Here is an 18,945-nt window from a genome sequence, read left to right as displayed (position 1 = left end):
GAGGGAGAGGCAAGCCCCTAATTCAAAATAAGTGTGAGGAGGTTTAGCTTAAACAGTATCTCATCTCCCCGTGGGAAAGCAAAAAAAAAAAAAATGTTATATAAGAACCCTCTCCCTGCAGTCTCAATCTTGAATTATCTTCACAGAGGATGTGGCTCATCGCTTCCCCTTTCCCCTTTCCCTAATTCAAACTAATGATGATTCTTTCTCCTCATTATGTTTAAGGTTATCATGTTCACCCTGGCTTTATCATTCTTCCCTCCTTGGTGTGTTTAAAGCTTATATTAAAGGCTAACTGGAAGAAGTTTCTAGTCAAATAATTAGCACTATATCTGCACGTATTAAAGAAAGAAAGAAAAGAAAAGAAAAGAAAAGAAAAAGATAACTATTACAAAAGGTAGTTGCTGGTTAGATCTTAAAGCAATTACTTTATCTCAAGTTTAAGACCATCATGAATACCGAAATGAAAACAATAGCAACGAACCATAGACATCTTTAAGGTATATATCTTTTTATAATCTACTATTCAAGAAATTACAATTCACAACATGAACTGGTAGTATGTAGTAACTAAATTGATATTTACATAACTAAAATTAAGAAACTATTGAGAGGGATGAATGATGAATGGTAGAGTGTCTAAAAATTTTCTGGCACTTATATTAAACAAAGGAAGATATGAAAAGTATGTCCTGGTAAGAGCTGATCATGGCTAGTCGTTCAGGTTGGAGAAGCTCTTTTGTTTGCCAACTTCTTGCCTGAAACTGGGATGCACTTTATAAGCCAACCAATCGGCCATGACAAAGCTGCAAGTCCAATGCAAGCACCCCATTGCCCCCAATCAAGTCTCTCAGTATTGGCAAACCTATTTAGAAACTCCACCATCACCAGTTGAAGAACTATGGTGATCCCAACAATTGCTAAAAACGGCTTATTCTTAAGTATCCCTTTGAATATATTCTTCTTATCCAATTTTCTTGCGTTGAATTCATTGAAAACTTGGCAAAGGACAAAAGTATTGAAAATGAGGGTGTTCTTAACGTTCTCATTTACACCAAAGATGGATTTTCCTTTAAATTGTAAAACCAATAAGGTGGTTACCTGATACACAGCCTGTGCCATGAGATTCCTCCACATGATTCTAGTTATAAGTGGCTTTGATCGACCAACAGGTGGCTTTGACATAAGATCATTAGTAGGTTTCTCAGTAGCCAAGGCTAAAGCTCCTAATGTGTCCATTATTAGATTCACCCATAATAGTTGAACTGCAGTTAGTGGGACCTTACCTGAAGAAACAGCTGCAACAAAGTTGATGACAAGGGCAACAACATTCACTGTGAGCTGAAACTGAAGAAACTTTTGAATGTTGTTATATACAACCCTTCCCCACCTCAATACTGTCACCACAGTGGTAAAATTATCATCCAAGATGACTATATCTGAGCTTTCTTTTGCCACTTCAGTTCCTTGGATCCCCATGGAAAGCCCAATGTCTGCTTCCTTTAGAGCAGGAGCATCATTGGTTCCATCACCTGTGACTGCAACCACATGACCTTTCTGCTTCAAGCACTGTACCATCAGAAGCTTGTCAATAGGGGATGACCTGGCCATTACATGGATTTTATCAACTTTTTCCATTCTTTCTTCAGGTGAGTAATTCCTGAATTGTACCCCTTCTACTACCGCTTCATCACCTACATCCTCATTAGGTTTGAGAATCTTGCATTCAAAAGCTATTGCCTTTGCTGTGTGCACATTGTCACCAGTGATCATTTTGACATTCACCCCAGCAGCTTTACAAGACTCCACAGCTGTATTAACTCCTGGTCGACATGGATCTTTCATGCCAACTAACGCTAATAATGTTAGCCCATTTTCTTCAAGCTTCTCAATAGGTTGTCCACTTTCTTCTGTAACTTCTTTGTGGGCAAAGCCAATGCATCGTAAGCTTTTTTGTGCCATATTCTTGATAATAGACTCAAGTTGTAACCTTTCTTCTTCATCCATTACTTTTAGCACCCCTGCTCTATCATAATAAGTTGAACACATAGCCAATATCATTTCAGCAGCTCCCTTCCAATGAGTATGAATGGTCTTCTCATTGTTATTCTTCACCAAAACCCCACTTCTCTTTTTCACAGAATTGAATGTCTCTACATGGATTATGTGATAATCTTGCTTTACTTCTTCAATATTCATACCCAAATTAAATACAGCCCAAGAAAGAATGGCTTTCTCAGTTGGGCTGCCAGAAACCTCAGGAACTGATGTAGAATTTGGCTTGTAAACCGTACCAGTTGTGTTTAAGCCAACTGCATGATGTAGTAGTTTGAGTATATTACCTGCCAAATTAGAATAATTGTCATCTTCCACGGCCTCCTTTCCAAGCCAAAATTCTGTAACTTTCATTTCATTTAATGTGAGAGTGCCTGTTTTATCTGTGCAAATTATTGTGGCTGAGCCCATTGTCTCACAAGAAGATAGTTTTCTGACCATAGCATGATCAGCCATCATACATTTCATAGAATACGCCAGAGTTAGAGTAACAGCCAAAGGCAAGCCTTCAGGAATAGCCACCACAATGATAGTAACAGCAGCAGACACAATGCTCAGTACTGCATTCATCACATCATCAAACTTGGTCTTGCTACCATTGAATTCCTTGTTTCCCTTGTCATCTTTGGTGTTCCCTGTGAAATAGCGAATAAGCATAACAACAAGGACAAGTGCAGCCACCACCAGCCCAACTTTCCCAATATAAGAAGCTAACTTGTTGAGGCGTGCTTGCAATGGTGTCTCCTCATTCAATTCACGGTTTATTGAACTCATCATCTCACCCCACGCGGTGCTCATGCCTACAGAAGTGACAAGCATGAAGCCAAAGCCATCCGTGATCTTTGTGCCTGATAACATAAAGGGATTCCTTTCATCAATCTGAATAGGATCGCTTTCACCAGTCATGCTAGACTCATCCACCTTCAAGGAATGTCCTTCCAAGAACAACCCATCTGCAGGAATCTGATCACCAATCTTTAAACATACAATATCACCCACAACGATATCAAATATCGATACAGGTTGGCGCCTCCCATCTCTCACAACTTCCCCTCTTATATCACTGCTCTTAGTTGAGAGTTTCTGAAATTCCCTTGATTGCTTATAGTCACTCCCTGCTGAGACCGCAACGACCAAGAACACAGCAACAATGATACTCCCACCATCATACCAACCATCTTTCCAGCCATGTTGCTTGATTCCAAAGGCAAGAGAGAGCATAGCACATGCCAAAAGTATTAAAATTGTTGTATCTTTAAGTGCCTCATACACAAATCTGAGGAACTTTTTAGCTGGTGGTTTTGGGTATTTATTGGTACCAAAAATATTCTGTCTCTGAATAAGATCAGCCTCATCACCATTAATACCATTTTTTACATGAGTTTGAAGAATGAAAGCAAGTTCTTTAACTCCACCAAACTTACTCAAAGTCTCAAAGTTTTTGTTCCTTACCATGTCACTGAGCTTTTTTGGATCAACACTGAGCAAGGAAGGAACGGTTTTGTCCTGCACGTCAATAGCAACATAAGAAAGAGTGCGCAACAGAGGGCCATCTTTGTCAAGAACTTTCTTGGTCAAAGAAACAAGGACCGTGGTGAAGTATATGGCAGTGATAGCCAACCGCCATCTCCGCTTGGGGATATTATTGGAGACCGACCAGACGTCATCACATATGACAATCTCGTCAGATTTTGGCAACCCCAAAGTAGACATGACAATGGAGGTTAATAAGTGCACAGAGAAAGAGGGGGAGGCTAAAATGTAGAAAGATAGTTTAGTTGAAAAAATAATAATAAGAGTGCAATGACAGAATCAATGTCTTTTCTTTTGGGAGGAAGGTATAGGAAATCATGAGTAACGCTAAGGGGAATTGGAGAACTTTGTAGATATTGTAGATTGTAGAACCTATAACAATTTCTTGTATATATAGTAAAAAAAAAAATTAAGAAGTTGCATGGCAACTTCCTATTTTTGTTTTTTTGTTTTTTCCTTTTGCGAAGTTACTATAAGTGATAGTGAAGATTTGTACCCAAGATTTTCTGGCAGAGAAGGAATAATTCCATTGAATTACAAAGCTCAGTGCAACTTCTTAATAATTAGTATAAAGTTTCTATTTTATTTTGACAATTTAATTGGAACTTTCATTGAATTTACAGGAAGGACTACGTGGTGTAACTCTTTATTATTCATTAATAAAAAAGTAATAACTTACATAATATTATTGCCGCCTTTTATGTTTTGGCAATACAAATAAATATATTCTAAATTGAAACTTCGGTTTTGGAATACCAGCATCGTTCTTTTCTAAGTTTTGTGTGAATTAAACCTTTAACACGTATAGGGAAGTTATAACACACCACCTTTTATTTTATTTATTTTATTTTTTATGTTGATTCTCCCTAATGCTTTAGTTATACTACTCCTTTTGTTTTTAGAAATAAACACACACACATAAAAGGGACAAGGAAATGGATTTTAATACAAGCACACCACAAACTTCCCTTACATGATACTTATTTTCCCAATCCATAGATCAAATTTTAATGGACGATTAGTAACTCATTTGATTATGAATTGTTGAATTTTATCTTTTTCGAGTTTCACTCAATTCATATAATTCTATTTTTTTTTCAATCCAAATAATAATAATAATAATATATTTATTTTTGAGAATTCTTTTCTCATTTTTTTTAGAAATTTAATGACTTTGATGACCCATTTTTTTGTTTCTTTTGCTACATTTAGAATACTACCTAGTTCTTCAAATTCGACCATATCTTGATATAAATTAATTTTGAAATTGAATTAAATACGTCTAATGAGATCCAACCTAATTTATTGGCATTAAACTATTAGTTCTTGTTAATTTAAATAAACAAGATTTAACACAATTTGTAATTCTAAAAACCACACACCCATACACATATAAACGTGGAAATATATGAAATTTAAAAAGATTATGTGGTCAAAACAGGGGATATGTTCTCTTCTTCCTTTAGTCATTTAGTTAAGGATACTTTAGTTTTTGTTAACTCACTTAAGAGTTTTTCTTTCTCTCACATTATTAGGCAAGACATTGTTGTGGCACATGCCTTAACTCAAAGAGTTCTCTTTTTTTCCTTTGCTAGCTTGAATGGAGGATGTTCCGTCTGAAATAGACTTTCTTGTTCTTGCAGATTATTCAGGTTCTTAATAAAGTTTTTGCAGGCTTGGTCTTGATTCTCAAAAAAAAAAAAAAAAAAACAGCCCTAGTGGAGTTAGCGTGCTAATTTTTACAGATTTATGGCATGATCTCACTTTAAGAAATTTCAATTTTCTTTTTATTAAGTTATTAATGTTTTTTTTTTTTCCTTATTTATTGTTAATTTAATGTTAAAAACGTCTTAGAGTACTTTGGAGAGTACAGAAAAATGAACACCCAATAATCTTATTCCTTAGTAAAAGGTGAAAGAATAGTTCGCTCTGTGTTCACCGCATGGCTGCATCAATAATCCTATTCCAATCATATAATATATATATATATATATATTTATATAAAGATTATGTATTATATATCTATATTTTAAGTAAGAGATGATATAAATATATGATAATAAGGGGCTACCCCATTAATTGGATAAAATATCATTAATTTTTATATAGGATCTGGAATTGTTGTTGAAAATATAAACTTGATGCATCTTTCACATACAAGATACATATTGGTTATGTAATGTACTATAAACCCGATTTAAAATATTAGTATTACTATTTTCGTGCGTGTTCTAATAAGTATTACTGATTATTAAAAAAGAAAAATACAAGATACATATTGGATCATTTTCAATTTACTATTTTTTTTTTTAGAATGTTCAATTTACTTGTTTGATTCCATAATTTATTTTTTGCGGATATATGAGATATAATTCTGATCTTATTATATTTATTTATATAAATGGAAACTAAAAAACTACCCCCTCATTGTCAATTTATTAGATTATTTTTTTTTTCTTCACATGAATAAGATGTAAAACTAATCTTATTATATTTATGGAAGAAAAATAATATTATAATGTATATTGTATATATAAATGTAAACTAATCTCTCTTTTTATCCCCTTATTTTCAATTATAGATTAATTCCATTTTTTTTTAATGAACGAGTAGTAAATTTAATCTTATTATATTTATTTATAAATGTAAACTAACCCTCAAAATTAAATAATATTTTTTTCCCTTTAGTAAAATAGAAAAAAATAAATAAAAAATGCTATCGTTTGTCCACTATGTGCCAAAGATAATCGAAAATGCATTATTTTACGTAATGTTAATATTACATCCTAATATTAGTCATTTCGGGAAAAAAAAGTCTTAATATCAGTCTTTTTGTCTTTTTTAAATATTAACTTATAATTTTGTTTCATATAAACTGTACCTTTTTTTTGGTTAATAATTCGATAATTATAATAAGAATGAGAAATTTGAATCTTAAATATTATGAATACACCAAAAAATGTCAACTAGTTTAATATTATATATATATATATATATTTTTTTTTTTCATGTAGGGTAAACACAACACGTTATTAAAGTAAATTATTAATAAGGTAATTTACTTCACATGGACGTCTATTATATTACTAATTTTTTTAATAAATTTTAAAAAAATTTCCTACATGAGACTCTATTATTAGAACTTTCATTATTTTATTTTTAAAATAGTTTTTTCGCTTTTTACTTTTGGGAATAATAATATATTATTCTTTCCTCATATGACTCTAGTAAAGTGTTTGAGATCCAACTTCGATGAATATTTGAAGAAGTTAAGAAGACTTTATGAGGAAGAAAAGCAGAATGATGTTTAGCATGTACGCAACACAGCTCACCAAACTACATAAGTGAAGATATCCCACGTGTGTCACTCCATTGGTGATACAAATACAATCCCCAAAATCCACAGTGAGAGTTATTACCTTCTTTTTCATTCCAGTTCTTTACCAGTCATGGTACCCAAATAATCCATTTTCAATATGTACTCCTAAGCCTTCAAGTATGATGACTTGCATAATGTCCCATGGATTTTCAAAATATATATAGTTATATTAGATAGGATTTATAGTCATCAGTTACAACCAAATTTGTTGCTAAATTCTGTCAATTTTTAAGATGTGTATTTGAAATTGGTTTTTTTAAAAGAGTTTGAGTGAATGTATTTGAAAAGAATACTAACTACAATTTAATTAAAATTTGATTTTTAAAATAAAATTTGACTTAAAAAAATTAGGTCATTTTTTCGTGTTGGAAAAGCAAAACATGTAAAGCTAGGATTTTTCCAAATTGATTTGAACGCTAGAAATTAAAGGAGGGGTTTCTAATTATAACAATTTTAATTGACAACTAAGTTGAAATTCCATAATTAACCTAATTTAGAAAAGTGTGTGGAAGTTGATATATATATATATATATATATGAGTTGGGTTCAAGTTATACATGGTGTAACTCTAAGTAATATTACACCACCCAATAACTTGTTATTAAATTAATATTTTGAAAATCTAACCGTTGAATTACACGTTCTATGTGTTCTTAACATGTATGCCAATTTTCATATCAATCGGATGCTATTTACCATTTGATCTATAAACTCATCTTTTATACATTATTTTAAACTACAAAAAATTTGAATTTTAACAATTGATTAATGACATGACTATTAATCTTTAATCACCTCGAAATTTTGCAAGCTTGAAGAATATATGAAGATAATGTAATCTAACGATGGATTTGTCAATATTCGCATCCAATTAAAAAATATTGAGTGGTGTAACATTACTTAGAGTTACACCAGGTGTAACTTAAACCCAACCCTATATATATGTGTGTTTGTGTGTCTATATATATATATATGTATGTATATATATATAAAAACCAAGTCTCCTATTCTCAATAATTCATTTGTCAATTTAAAGATGAATAGTGAACACTAAGAGAGATTTTAATTTTAAATTTGGATAGACAATCTCAAGTATGGTTAGTTCATACGGTTTGATCCAAGAGAGTGGATGAATTTAGAGTAGTTCTTGATTAAAGATTTGTTAAAATTGTCAAACATATAATTCATCGAGAATTTTGTAAGTAATGAGCAAAATTTTATGGTGTTTCATGACTATGGTTTGAACATAAATTAATTGATTGTCGAGTGGTAATATGACATTATTTGTAGTGTTATGTATGTGGTTCTAACCTCACATCTCTTCTCCCCCAATATCTACCAATTAAATAATAAATAAATAAAAGGGTGAACTTTATAGCAGTTGCCATGTACGTGTTTCACGAAAAAGAGTAAGGAAAGAATCAATTTTTTTTGCAAGGAAATGCATTATATGCAAAAGCTTATGATTCCTAATGTCTTGATTAGATGGAATTAATATCTCAATTTTCCATGGTTAAAGAAATAGATTCCATATTTTATTGGTAAAAGATGTAGAATGGATTAGAATAAGTAGTGAATAACTATTTGATTCAAATGGTATCAATTAAATAAACCAAATGTTCTTGGAAGCAATTTTTTTGTGTTTCATGCTACCTTACAAAATTAAAAACATTCTTTATAGTTAATTCCTAATTAAGTGTAATGTATAATGTCTTTTTACGATGCATGAATCTCAAACTTATGCATCACATTTCCTGCAATAGCATGGTTTTGGCAAGATGAAGTAACTTGCTTGAGAAAGACAATTGCGCGGAATCTTTTATGGTCAAGTCTATGACTATGAGTGTCTTGCACTCGAGATATGGAATTTTTTTTATTTTTATTTTTGTGTGTGTGTGCTTTGCTTTTGTTCCTTTCCCCTCTTTGGAGAAGTTACAAGTTATGGTGCAAGTAAGGTTATTCCTAGTTAGAACCGATGAAAAAGCTTGGTTATTCACTTTGTAGTTGAGTTTGGAGGAGAAGAAATGTCTATGCTACCATTAGGTTTAATTGTAAACGTAACTAATCTAGATGAGTACAAAGGTGCTTAATTAAGTTTGGTTATTCACTATTTTATTGAGTTTGAGTCAAATTTGAGCTAAAGACCGAACTCAAATTTTATGCATGCCTTTCCTTAATTTTTCAAGTGATCTTTAACTTCTTTCTCAAATAATAATAATAATAATAATAATAATAATAATAATAAAAAGAAGGTGATTTCTAACTTGTTCATTTTTGTTGAGTCAGTTAATTACATAACTTAATACAAATTTGACTTAAGAAACCCATCTTTTCCCTTTTTTTTTCTTTTTCTTTTTTTATATAAGAAAATTTGTACAATTTTGGCCTTTTAATGAGACTATTTTACTATTTGTGTGGAAGGGTGGTCTCATATGATATCATCTTACCCAAAAAACAACTTTGAAATACAATAGATCAATAATGTAACGGATTGAACATGAAACTTTCGAGTTTACGCTAAATCCTAAATCAATGAACTGGCCACCCAAATATTCCTTGGGGTTTGAGAATCGCATCTTTGCAAAACAAATCTATCATCAAGCTATATTCTACAGATTTTTTAATTAATTTATACTTTAATAGTTATGATTTTTATAAAACACTAAATAAATTGCATTAATGGAAACAATAATTTCCTTAAACATGTTTCTCCGTATCATACAAAGCACAAACCAAACAATAATAATGCTCTCTCCGTATGCTGATTTCTTTAAAAGGACTTGCAATCTATAGTTGTTGGAAAGCTGGTAATGGTAGTGCTTAATATAAAATAATATGATGTGACCAAATTTTTAAAGGAAAAAAAATACATGTTTTCTATGATTTCACATTCCTTTGTATCAAATTTTATGTTTCCTAAAGGGATTCGATTTCTACTAGACTTTCTTTTTGGTTGAGAATCGATAGACTATTATTTCAGTGAGACTCTTAATAATTAATCAAGCATATCTAGTTTAGAATCTATAGGAATAGTCCTCCTTATAAGAATTTGTAATTTAGGTGAACTATAAAATGATGTGTTAATATAGATATTTTTTCATGTGTCAAAATAGCATTTGTTTTAGCACAACTAATACGGGTGCTCTAATTAATTCATACTTTAATAGTTATGGTTTTTATAAAGAACCAAATAAAATGCATTAACGGAAACAATAATTTTTCTTAACCATGTTTCTCCATGTCACACAAGCACAGACCTAACAATAATAATGCGCTCTCCGTATGCTGCTTAGTGCTTAATTACTTTAAAAGGACTTGCATTCTATAGTTTTTAAAGCTGGTACTGGTAGTGCTTACTATAAAATAATATGATGTGACCAAATTCTTAAAGGAAAAAAATATACATGTTTTCTTTGATTTCACATTCCTTTATACCAAATCTTATATATGTTTCATTGGGTTCGAATTCTACGAACGACCAATGAGATATCTTTCTTTCCCTGCAAAACATATTCTTTTTTTCTTTTTCTTTTTTTTGAGAATCAGTAGACTATTATTTCATTGAGAGTTCAGTAATTAATCAGGCATATTCAGTCTAGATTCCAATGGTTCTGAATGAATAAACATATATTTTCCTTTAAATCAAACTTTAGTCCTTGTAAAAGGAATATTCTGTTAACAGGAAATATAAATAGATATTTGATAATATTAATTACCTTTATCAAAAAATTTTAATATTTTAAATGCACTTTCTTTCATTTTAAAGAAAATGTTTTGAAATAATATAACATGTGCATGGGATAGAGAATGTAAGTTTGAGATTTTTTGAGTAGAAAATATAGCAGCATGTGCATGGGATAGAGAATATAACATGTGAGAGTGAACTGTTTTGTTCTTTGTTCTTAATAAAGTTTCCGTCTTGCTTTCAAAAGAAAATAGTATCTTAACAAGAGAATTAACATTTTAAAGATAATTTATACTAGGAAGAATCCTGCAATAGGCCAAATCAATTGGAGGGGTAATTTACAATCTAGTGCTTTTTTCTAGGGACAATAAGGAAAATTAATGAGTCAAATTGAGTGAGCTTTAAGCCTCTAGTGCCAATTAGTTGAATTCAAACTACGAACTTGGCGTATTTAAAAATAAAGTATTATTTATCCTATATTCTTCACACTATATTTACATATATAACATAATGAAAAAGAGAGAATCATTTAAAATGCATAGAAATATGTGGGAATATTGGAGGCGAAAGAGCTCATGCAAATTCTTATAACATCTCGTTCATAAAAATAAATCAATAAATTTTGTTCAGAAGCAAGAGATATATTCCTTAACTCGTTTTAAAACATTCCATTAGTATATTTTCTCTTCTTTTTCATCGATCACGCTATCGTGTGATAATAATTTCGAAGAAGTTACTTCAAAGCATTAGGCCACTTTAGGGTGCATTGGAATCATTATTTACTTTCTATACAGGCAAATGTGAGTCACATCCTTTTTACTTCACGATCACTGGTTTAGGCTTGTTAGGCAAAAGGATTTATAATTGATATTTAGTGCAAAGTTTTAGTCAGTTCGTTGAAATTTAAGTTGTTCGAATAGACAATCGGTAGCTTGACTATACTTTTTGTTTTAGTGGAATACTTTATGTTTGCCTTAGAGCTTGGGGTTTACACTTTACAAAACTCAGACTATAATAATTCTTTTTTAGAATCATAAATACTTTGTTTAGGCATAAAGAAAAACGAACAAATTTTTATGTTATATTTTGTTGTTTCTATTCACTTTTGGAAAAGATTTTCTGTAAAACATCTTTATTGATTCCACATTGTAATGCTCAAGTTTCTTCCTTTTATACCATACATTTCAAAAGAAGATACATTGTAACATTTTGCATACGTATAGATATTCATATTTAATTCAAGATACTCTTCCTCATTGATGTTAACGTATAAATTGCTATTTTAAATCATGGGACAGTTTGTAAATATTTAGATATATAATATTTAATTTAATTTGAATAATGAAGTCAATTTCAAATTGTGGTGATTATTTTCGGTCATTGTGTTATCCTATATTGCTACATGATAGACTAGTCAATCAAAATGTTTAGCTCGCATTGATCTCGTAGCAGATATTAAAGATTTATTTATTTTTCAAGAGCCTAATAGTTTAGTTGGCACAATTTTTCTATACATAAAGTGCTTGAAGATTTAAGTATGAAATTATTCAACTTACAAGGTTAGTAGCATATTGTAACTTTTTTTTTTAAAAAAAAAAAAAAATCCAACCAATTAGGAAAATGTATTGCCAAAGTAAAGCTCATTATACTGTCTCTTTTTTCTAAGGATGACATCGCAAAGGCAATCCGCCCCTCTTTTCTCTCCTTTTGCAATTTAACTTGAACTCAAAGAAACATGCACGTAAAAGTTTGGATTTCAATTCAACCGAAAGTGAATTTTTTTTTTTTTTTTTTTTTTTTTTTTTTTTTTTTTTTTTTTTTTTATTTTCTCTTTCTTTGATTTTGTCTGGACGTGTTAGCTTTCTTCATCTTCATTTTTTTTGGGTGCTCATATGTTTATTTTCTTATTAATTTTGGTTGGTTTTTGTTTTTGTTCCCTTTTTTTTTTTAGAAAATAGTTTTGGGTTAATTTTTTTTATGTTTTTATGTTTTTTTTTTTAATACTTTAATGAAGTGTCTATCTATACACAATTTTTTTTAAAGTATAATGTATTACTTTTTGTTTTATTTAATAGGGACATAATGGCAAATTTATACAAACTTTATTTTCAATCAAACAAAAAAGTTTTTCATCCCTCCACTTTTTCACCCTTTTAACCAAACACGAATGAGGAAAACTAAATTTTTTTTTATCTTCTCACTTTTCCATCATCTCTTCATTTTCTATCCTCCCACTTTTCCATCATCTCAACCAATGGACCCTTAGAGTAGTAACCATTACACCTTATGAACTCTTTTTTTAGCCAATTTGCTTCTTAAACTTCACACATATGCCAAATTAGTGATTATGTTAGTTTGTTGTTAAATGAACTAATAGCTTCCCAATGCAGATTAAAAACAAAAGTACTGAAACCAATTTACAAAGAAACCGATGAGAGAAGAAAGGAAATCTTAGTTGAGAGAAAGAGAGAGAGAGAGAGCGAGAGAGAGGTATAGTGCAATTATTGAAGAATAAAATGGAAAACTCATAAAATGGGATTGTGAATCTTATTTAATTAGAAGCTTTCACCCTCCAACAAACTCTTAAATAAATTTCATTCTAAAGAGAGAAGCATTTTTTCAAAGTAAATGCACCAATTTGACTCGCAGTTTCAGCTTTCGCTTATATATATATATATATATATATAGAGCCTATGACATATTTTTAACACGTAACCAAAGAGCCATACAAAGGGTACTAGAAGCCTTTATAATGTACCAATTGTATTTTGGTCCTTATTGACCTTGCTTGTTCACACGCTCATTTGTCTTGGAGCAAATGGCATTAGTCTCAAGCTTATCCCAAGATATTCCATTGATTCAGTGCTCTTCCCCAAAAATTTAAGTCAACATGAAGAGCACAAATAGAATAATTGAAATTTCTAAAGCTCGAGCTTTTCATTTTCAATCCATGAATTTTGCGAATGCAACAAAGCAAGGCATTAAAGCACTAGAACCGACAATAGTGTATCATCCCGAAAATTTCTATGTAGCTCTAATGGAAATTGGCACAACATCATATTCNGAATATTGGAGTCAGATCATGCCATAACACCATAACTTAAGGGGAATGTTAAAACTTCTTATTTTATTTTGTTCTATTTATTTGAGTCATTCTAATTAAAATGACATTTCTCTTAAATAAAATTCATCTCATTTGTTCCAACATCAAATGAGAATCGAAACTCTGCTTGTTGATATGCGCCTAGAATATTCGTCCCCACGTTGAGAAGTAGGCATGATAAACATACAATAAATATTATCATAAAATAATTGGAAGACTCGATAACTACCAAGCTCAAGTTTTGCTCCGAGTAAATGAATTGTTAATGATGGAAATGGTTGATTTTCAGTTGGCTGGACATCATACAAAGTTGTTGAGGTAGTTCTAGATGCTTCATAGGATTCTGGTTATATGCCTGTAAGTATTTAATTATCTTAGCTATGACAACATTATATGCATTTTGAACAAGATAAGTTAATGCAGATCTTGAATCAATAGCAAACCCACCCTTAAAATCACTTCTTAATTGAAACTCTACTGGATATATTGGAAGCTCCTTCCCCTCCATGCTAATAACCAACACTTCCACGTAGTACATATTTTGGTTGGGTAATAATGGTGTTGTTTGTACCATTGCTTGATCAGTTCTTCTAATTTGTGCATCTTTGCCAAAATGTAAATATGTGTGGGTGTTCTGTCTATCGGTCCAATAAGAAAGGCAATATGAGAAACGTAGGTCGGTGTTAGCTTCTAGTTGCTTTAGGATTGATCGATATCCACATGCCTAGACCAAGAACCCAGCTACTGTATTTTCAGATTTCCTAATTTTACTAAATGCTATATTTTGATTGTCTAAGCCAACCCCAAAAACTACATTTTGGTAGCTTGGATGTCCCCTCCCTACATTTTGGTAGGGAAAGTGAATGTGTCAGGTGAAAGATAACCACTAGAGTGACTTTTATCATCATAGTTGTTTTCAAAAACACATAAGTTATCTTGACATATTCTAGGAAAACAATAAGGATCATCACAAGATACAAGACCATTTATCCTAGACTCTGCATACTTGAAATTTCCAACAGTTAGGGAGAAACAGTTAATGCATCCTTCACCTTGAACCCATGTAGTATTGGAACAAGTATCCACTAGCAATAGTGCAGAATATGATGTTGTGCCAATTTCCATTAGAGCTACATAGAAATTTTCGGGATGATACACTATTGTCGGTTCTAGTGCTTTAATGCCTTGCTTTGTTGCATTCGCAAAATTCATGGATTGAAAATGAAAAGCTCGAGCTTTAGAAATTTCAATTATTCTATTTGTGCTCTTCATGTTGACTTAAATTTTTGGGGAAGAGCACTGAATCAATGGAATATCTTGGGATAAGCTTGAGACTAATGCCATTTGCTCCAAGACAAATGAGCGTGTGAACAAGCAAGGTCAATAAGGACCAAAATACAATTGGTACATTATAAAGGCTTCTAGTACCCTTTGTATGGCTCTTTGGTTACGTGTTAAAAATATGTCATAGGCTCTATATATATATATATATATATATAAGCGAAAGCTGAAACTGCGAGTCAAATTGGTGCATTTACTTTGAAAAAATGCTTCTCTCTTTAGAATGAAATTTATTTAAGAGTTTGTTGGAGGGTGAAAGCTTCTAATTAAATAAGATTCACAATCCCATTTTATGAGTTTTCCATTTTATTCTTCAATAATTGCACTATACCTCTCTCTCGCTCTCTCTCTCTCTCTTTCTCTCAACTAAGATTTCCCTTTCTTCTCTCATCGGTTTCTTTGTAAATTGGTTTCAGTACTTTTGTTTTTAATCTGCATTGGGAAGCTATTAGTTCATTTAACAACAAACTAACATAATCACTAATTTGGCATATGTGTGAAGTTTAAGAAGCAAATTGGCTAAAAAAAGAGTTCATAAGGTGTAATGGTTACTACTCTAAGGGTCCATTGGTTGAGATGATGGAAAAGTGGGAGGATAGAAAATGAAGAGATGATGGAAAAGTGAGAAGATAAAAAAAAATTTAGTTTTCCTCATTCGTGTTTGGTTAAAAGGGTGAAAAAGTGGAGGGATGAAAAACTTTTTTGTTTGATTGAAAATAAAGTTTGTATAAATTTGCCATTATGTCCCTATTAAATAAAACAAAAAGTAATACATTATACTTTAAAAAAAATTGTGTATAGATAGACACTTCATTAAAGTATTAAAAAAAAAAACATAAAAACATAAAAAAAATTAACCCAAAACTATTTTCTAAAAAAAAAAAGGGAACAAAAACAAAAACCAACCAAAATTAATAAGAAAATAAACATATGAGCACCCAAAAAAAATGAAGATGAAGAAAGCTAACACGTCCAGACAAAATCAAAGAAAGAGAAGAAAAAAAAAAGAAAAAAAAGAAAAAAAAAAGAAGCCAAGCACATTAGTAAACAGAGAAAGAAAAAAATCAAAGAAAAAAAAAAAAGCCAGCCACGTTAGTAAACAGGAAAAAAAAAAGCCAAGCATGTTAGTAAACAGAGAAAGAAAAAATCAAAGAAAAAAAATAGTCAACACGTTGGAGGTAAAATCCAATATGAGGGGTATTTTTGGAAGTTCATTTTATGAGCTTCCCTCCTCAGTTTTCATTTCATTTTAGAGAGAAAACTTTTTAATAGCCTTAGGGAAAAAACACCTAAACCCTATCATTTATTTTCTTTTATCCCCACCTAACCAAACACACTTCATAAAAGTTTTTTTTTTTTTTTTTTCCCTATTTTCTCTTCAAAGTTTTCAATCTACCCTATTTCACCTCCAAACAAACACACCCTAAAGTTCAAGGGGTGCCATGGAATTTTTCCCTTAAAAAACATGTCATACATTAAATGAAAGTTGAAGTTGTGGATTAAGTGGTGCATTAATTTTGCAATAATGTTGAGCTTATAAGTAAAATTATTTAAAGGTTTGTTGAATGGTGCATTAAATTTGCAATAAGTAATGGGTATCTCCTTATGAGGAGATATATTTAAAGCTTTTTTTTTAAATAAAGTTTTCTAAGATTCTCTTTCAGGGTACTCTTACTAGAGTTTTTTAAATCCTAACATTTCATTTCAAAATATATGTTTCAAAGTAAATCATGTCATGATTCTTATATATATATATATATATAGGGTTCGTTTGGATACAATTTATTGTTGCTAAAAACTGATTGTTACTGAAAACACTGTAGCAAAATAATTTTTAAATGTATAAATACTACCGTGAGACCAATTTTTAATATTTTTAATGTGTGAACAGTGCATGAACAGTGCGTAAACAGTACACAAACTGTTTATGAACAGTACTTTTTGTCTCTAAAAAGTCAAGAACTCCAGCAAAAAAAAAAACTGAAAATGCAACTTACACAAAACGCAACGCAACTTTGAGCACAATCCAAACCAATACATATATTAAACCATGTCATTAGACTACTAAGAAAAACTTTAAATAATGATACAAAATCAGATATTAAAAAAATAAATTGACATGTCATATTTTTATTGTTCTTTTTCGGATTTATTTAATATAAAAAAATAAAAATAAAATAAAAACCTCCAAATCTAAGACCCAAGTCACTCCCCTTACCACTCCCCCTCATCATTGTGTATTGGTTTAGATTGTGCTCAAAGTTGCGTTGCGTTTTGTGTAAGCTGCGTTTTCAGTTTTTTTTTTTTTTTTTTTCTTTGCCGGAGTTCTTGACTTTTTAGATTAAAAAGTACTGTTTATAAACAATGTTTGCACTGTTTATACATTAAAAAATATTAAAAATTAGTCCTACGGTACTATTTATACATTTAAAAATTATTTTGTTATAATATTTTTAGCAACAATCAATTTTCAACAATAATAAATTGTATCCAAACAGACACTACTTGATGCTGCCGCTACGAGTTCATCTCTGGCAATATTTATGAACCGAAATGAAAGGTTTGAATTATAAGAACTTCATATGGTAGGGTAACCTTAGAAAATAATTTAAAATTTTGAATCTGCTTTCTGTCCTTTCTTAGAAGACTTTGGCAGCTTTACACATGAAAAAGCTTGATATTTTTGCTAGCAAATAATTACATACTAATGCTCTAAGGAGATACATGCTTCACTGTTTAATTATGTTTTTTCTATCATTGGTATTAGAGCCATAGGGTTCTTTCCCATTTTTGTCCAAGATATCCGATGACTTTCCAGCAAGTTTCTGGTGGCACCACCAGTACACTCCTCTCATCCTTAAAGTTACAAAATATGGTGGCTTTTGATTGGGTGTCTGTGCAATGAATTGTCATGTGTTGAATTTTTAAGACTAAAACATTATTCTAGTCCTAAATTTTGCACTAAATTCGGTCTTTGTCCCGAAGCTTTACAAAATTTTATTTTCATCCTTACACTTTTGTAAACACTTTTACTTTTTGTTATTTTATGCACGCGATTATTTTTTATGCTACGTGTCCCAATAGAAACTCAGGTGACATATTTTTAGCATTTTATATCTAATTTGAACTCATTCATCGTGACAACAAATGATTGGACAGATGTATGGTTGGAAGTTATAAATGACAAGATACACATCCAACCAAAAAAAAAAAAAAACAAACAAATTGAAATGAGAAAAAAAAAAAAATTCACAATGTTATTTACGCTGATCATGATGATAGGGTTGTGCTATCGCATTCATTGAAGTTATTAGCAGTTAGTTAAAATTTTAATTTATAATCCATAAGTTGACCTTTGAGTTAATGGATGTTATTTGAAACATTCCAATAGCATGTCAAGAAGAGAGAAGCTTAACTATCGCATATCTTTGGTGTGGTAGTCACTTCACAAGTATAATTGCTAGTAGGGTGTTAGAAACAAGGGTCATGATTCAAGTTTTCAGAAGAAAAGTTTACACATATATACACTTAGATTAGGTTAGAGTAGAATTTTTATCTTATATCCAAAAAGAAGATCGAAGCTTAGAGAAGGAAGAGCTTTGGTAATGAGGGGAGAGCTTCTTACTCTTTGAATGAACAAATATGTGAGGAAAAGCTTGGAGACTCAGCTATGGAGGTTTGAACCATAAGAGATAAGAGAGAAAAGATATCACCAAAATTACTGAAAATGGTGCAGACTATTCTAACATAATACTACAGATAGAGAGCCTAATATAAATATTTGTGATTTCTTTTAGAATATTCTAGCACTAATTTGGTTTATTAAAAGCTTATAAAAGGTATTTTATA

At 30.9% G+C, this 18,945-nt stretch overlaps 1 protein-coding gene and 1 pseudogene across 1 annotated transcript; both read right to left on the bottom strand.

Annotated features, from left to right (window-relative positions):
• Positions 1-498: 498 nt before the first annotated feature.
• LOC112000358 (putative calcium-transporting ATPase 13, plasma membrane-type) lies at positions 499-3,956 on the bottom strand. Its single transcript, XM_024032471.2, has one exon. The coding sequence runs from the start codon at positions 3,766-3,768 to the stop codon at positions 721-723; it is 3,048 nt and encodes a 1,015-aa protein (XP_023888239.2). The 5' UTR covers positions 3,769-3,956; the 3' UTR covers positions 499-720.
• Positions 3,957-13,828: 9,872 nt separating this feature from the next.
• On the bottom strand, positions 13,829-14,967 carry LOC136062718 (uncharacterized; annotated as a pseudogene).
• Positions 14,968-18,945: the final 3,978 nt, after the last annotated feature.

This window comes from Quercus suber, unplaced genomic scaffold, assembly GCF_002906115.3.
Source record: "Quercus suber isolate HL8 unplaced genomic scaffold, Cork oak 2.0 scaffold_444, whole genome shotgun sequence".
Taxonomy (NCBI): domain Eukaryota; kingdom Viridiplantae; phylum Streptophyta; class Magnoliopsida; order Fagales; family Fagaceae; genus Quercus; species Quercus suber.
The sequence above is the reverse complement of the archived record's forward strand: the minus strand, read 5'-3'. Positions and strand labels throughout refer to the sequence as shown.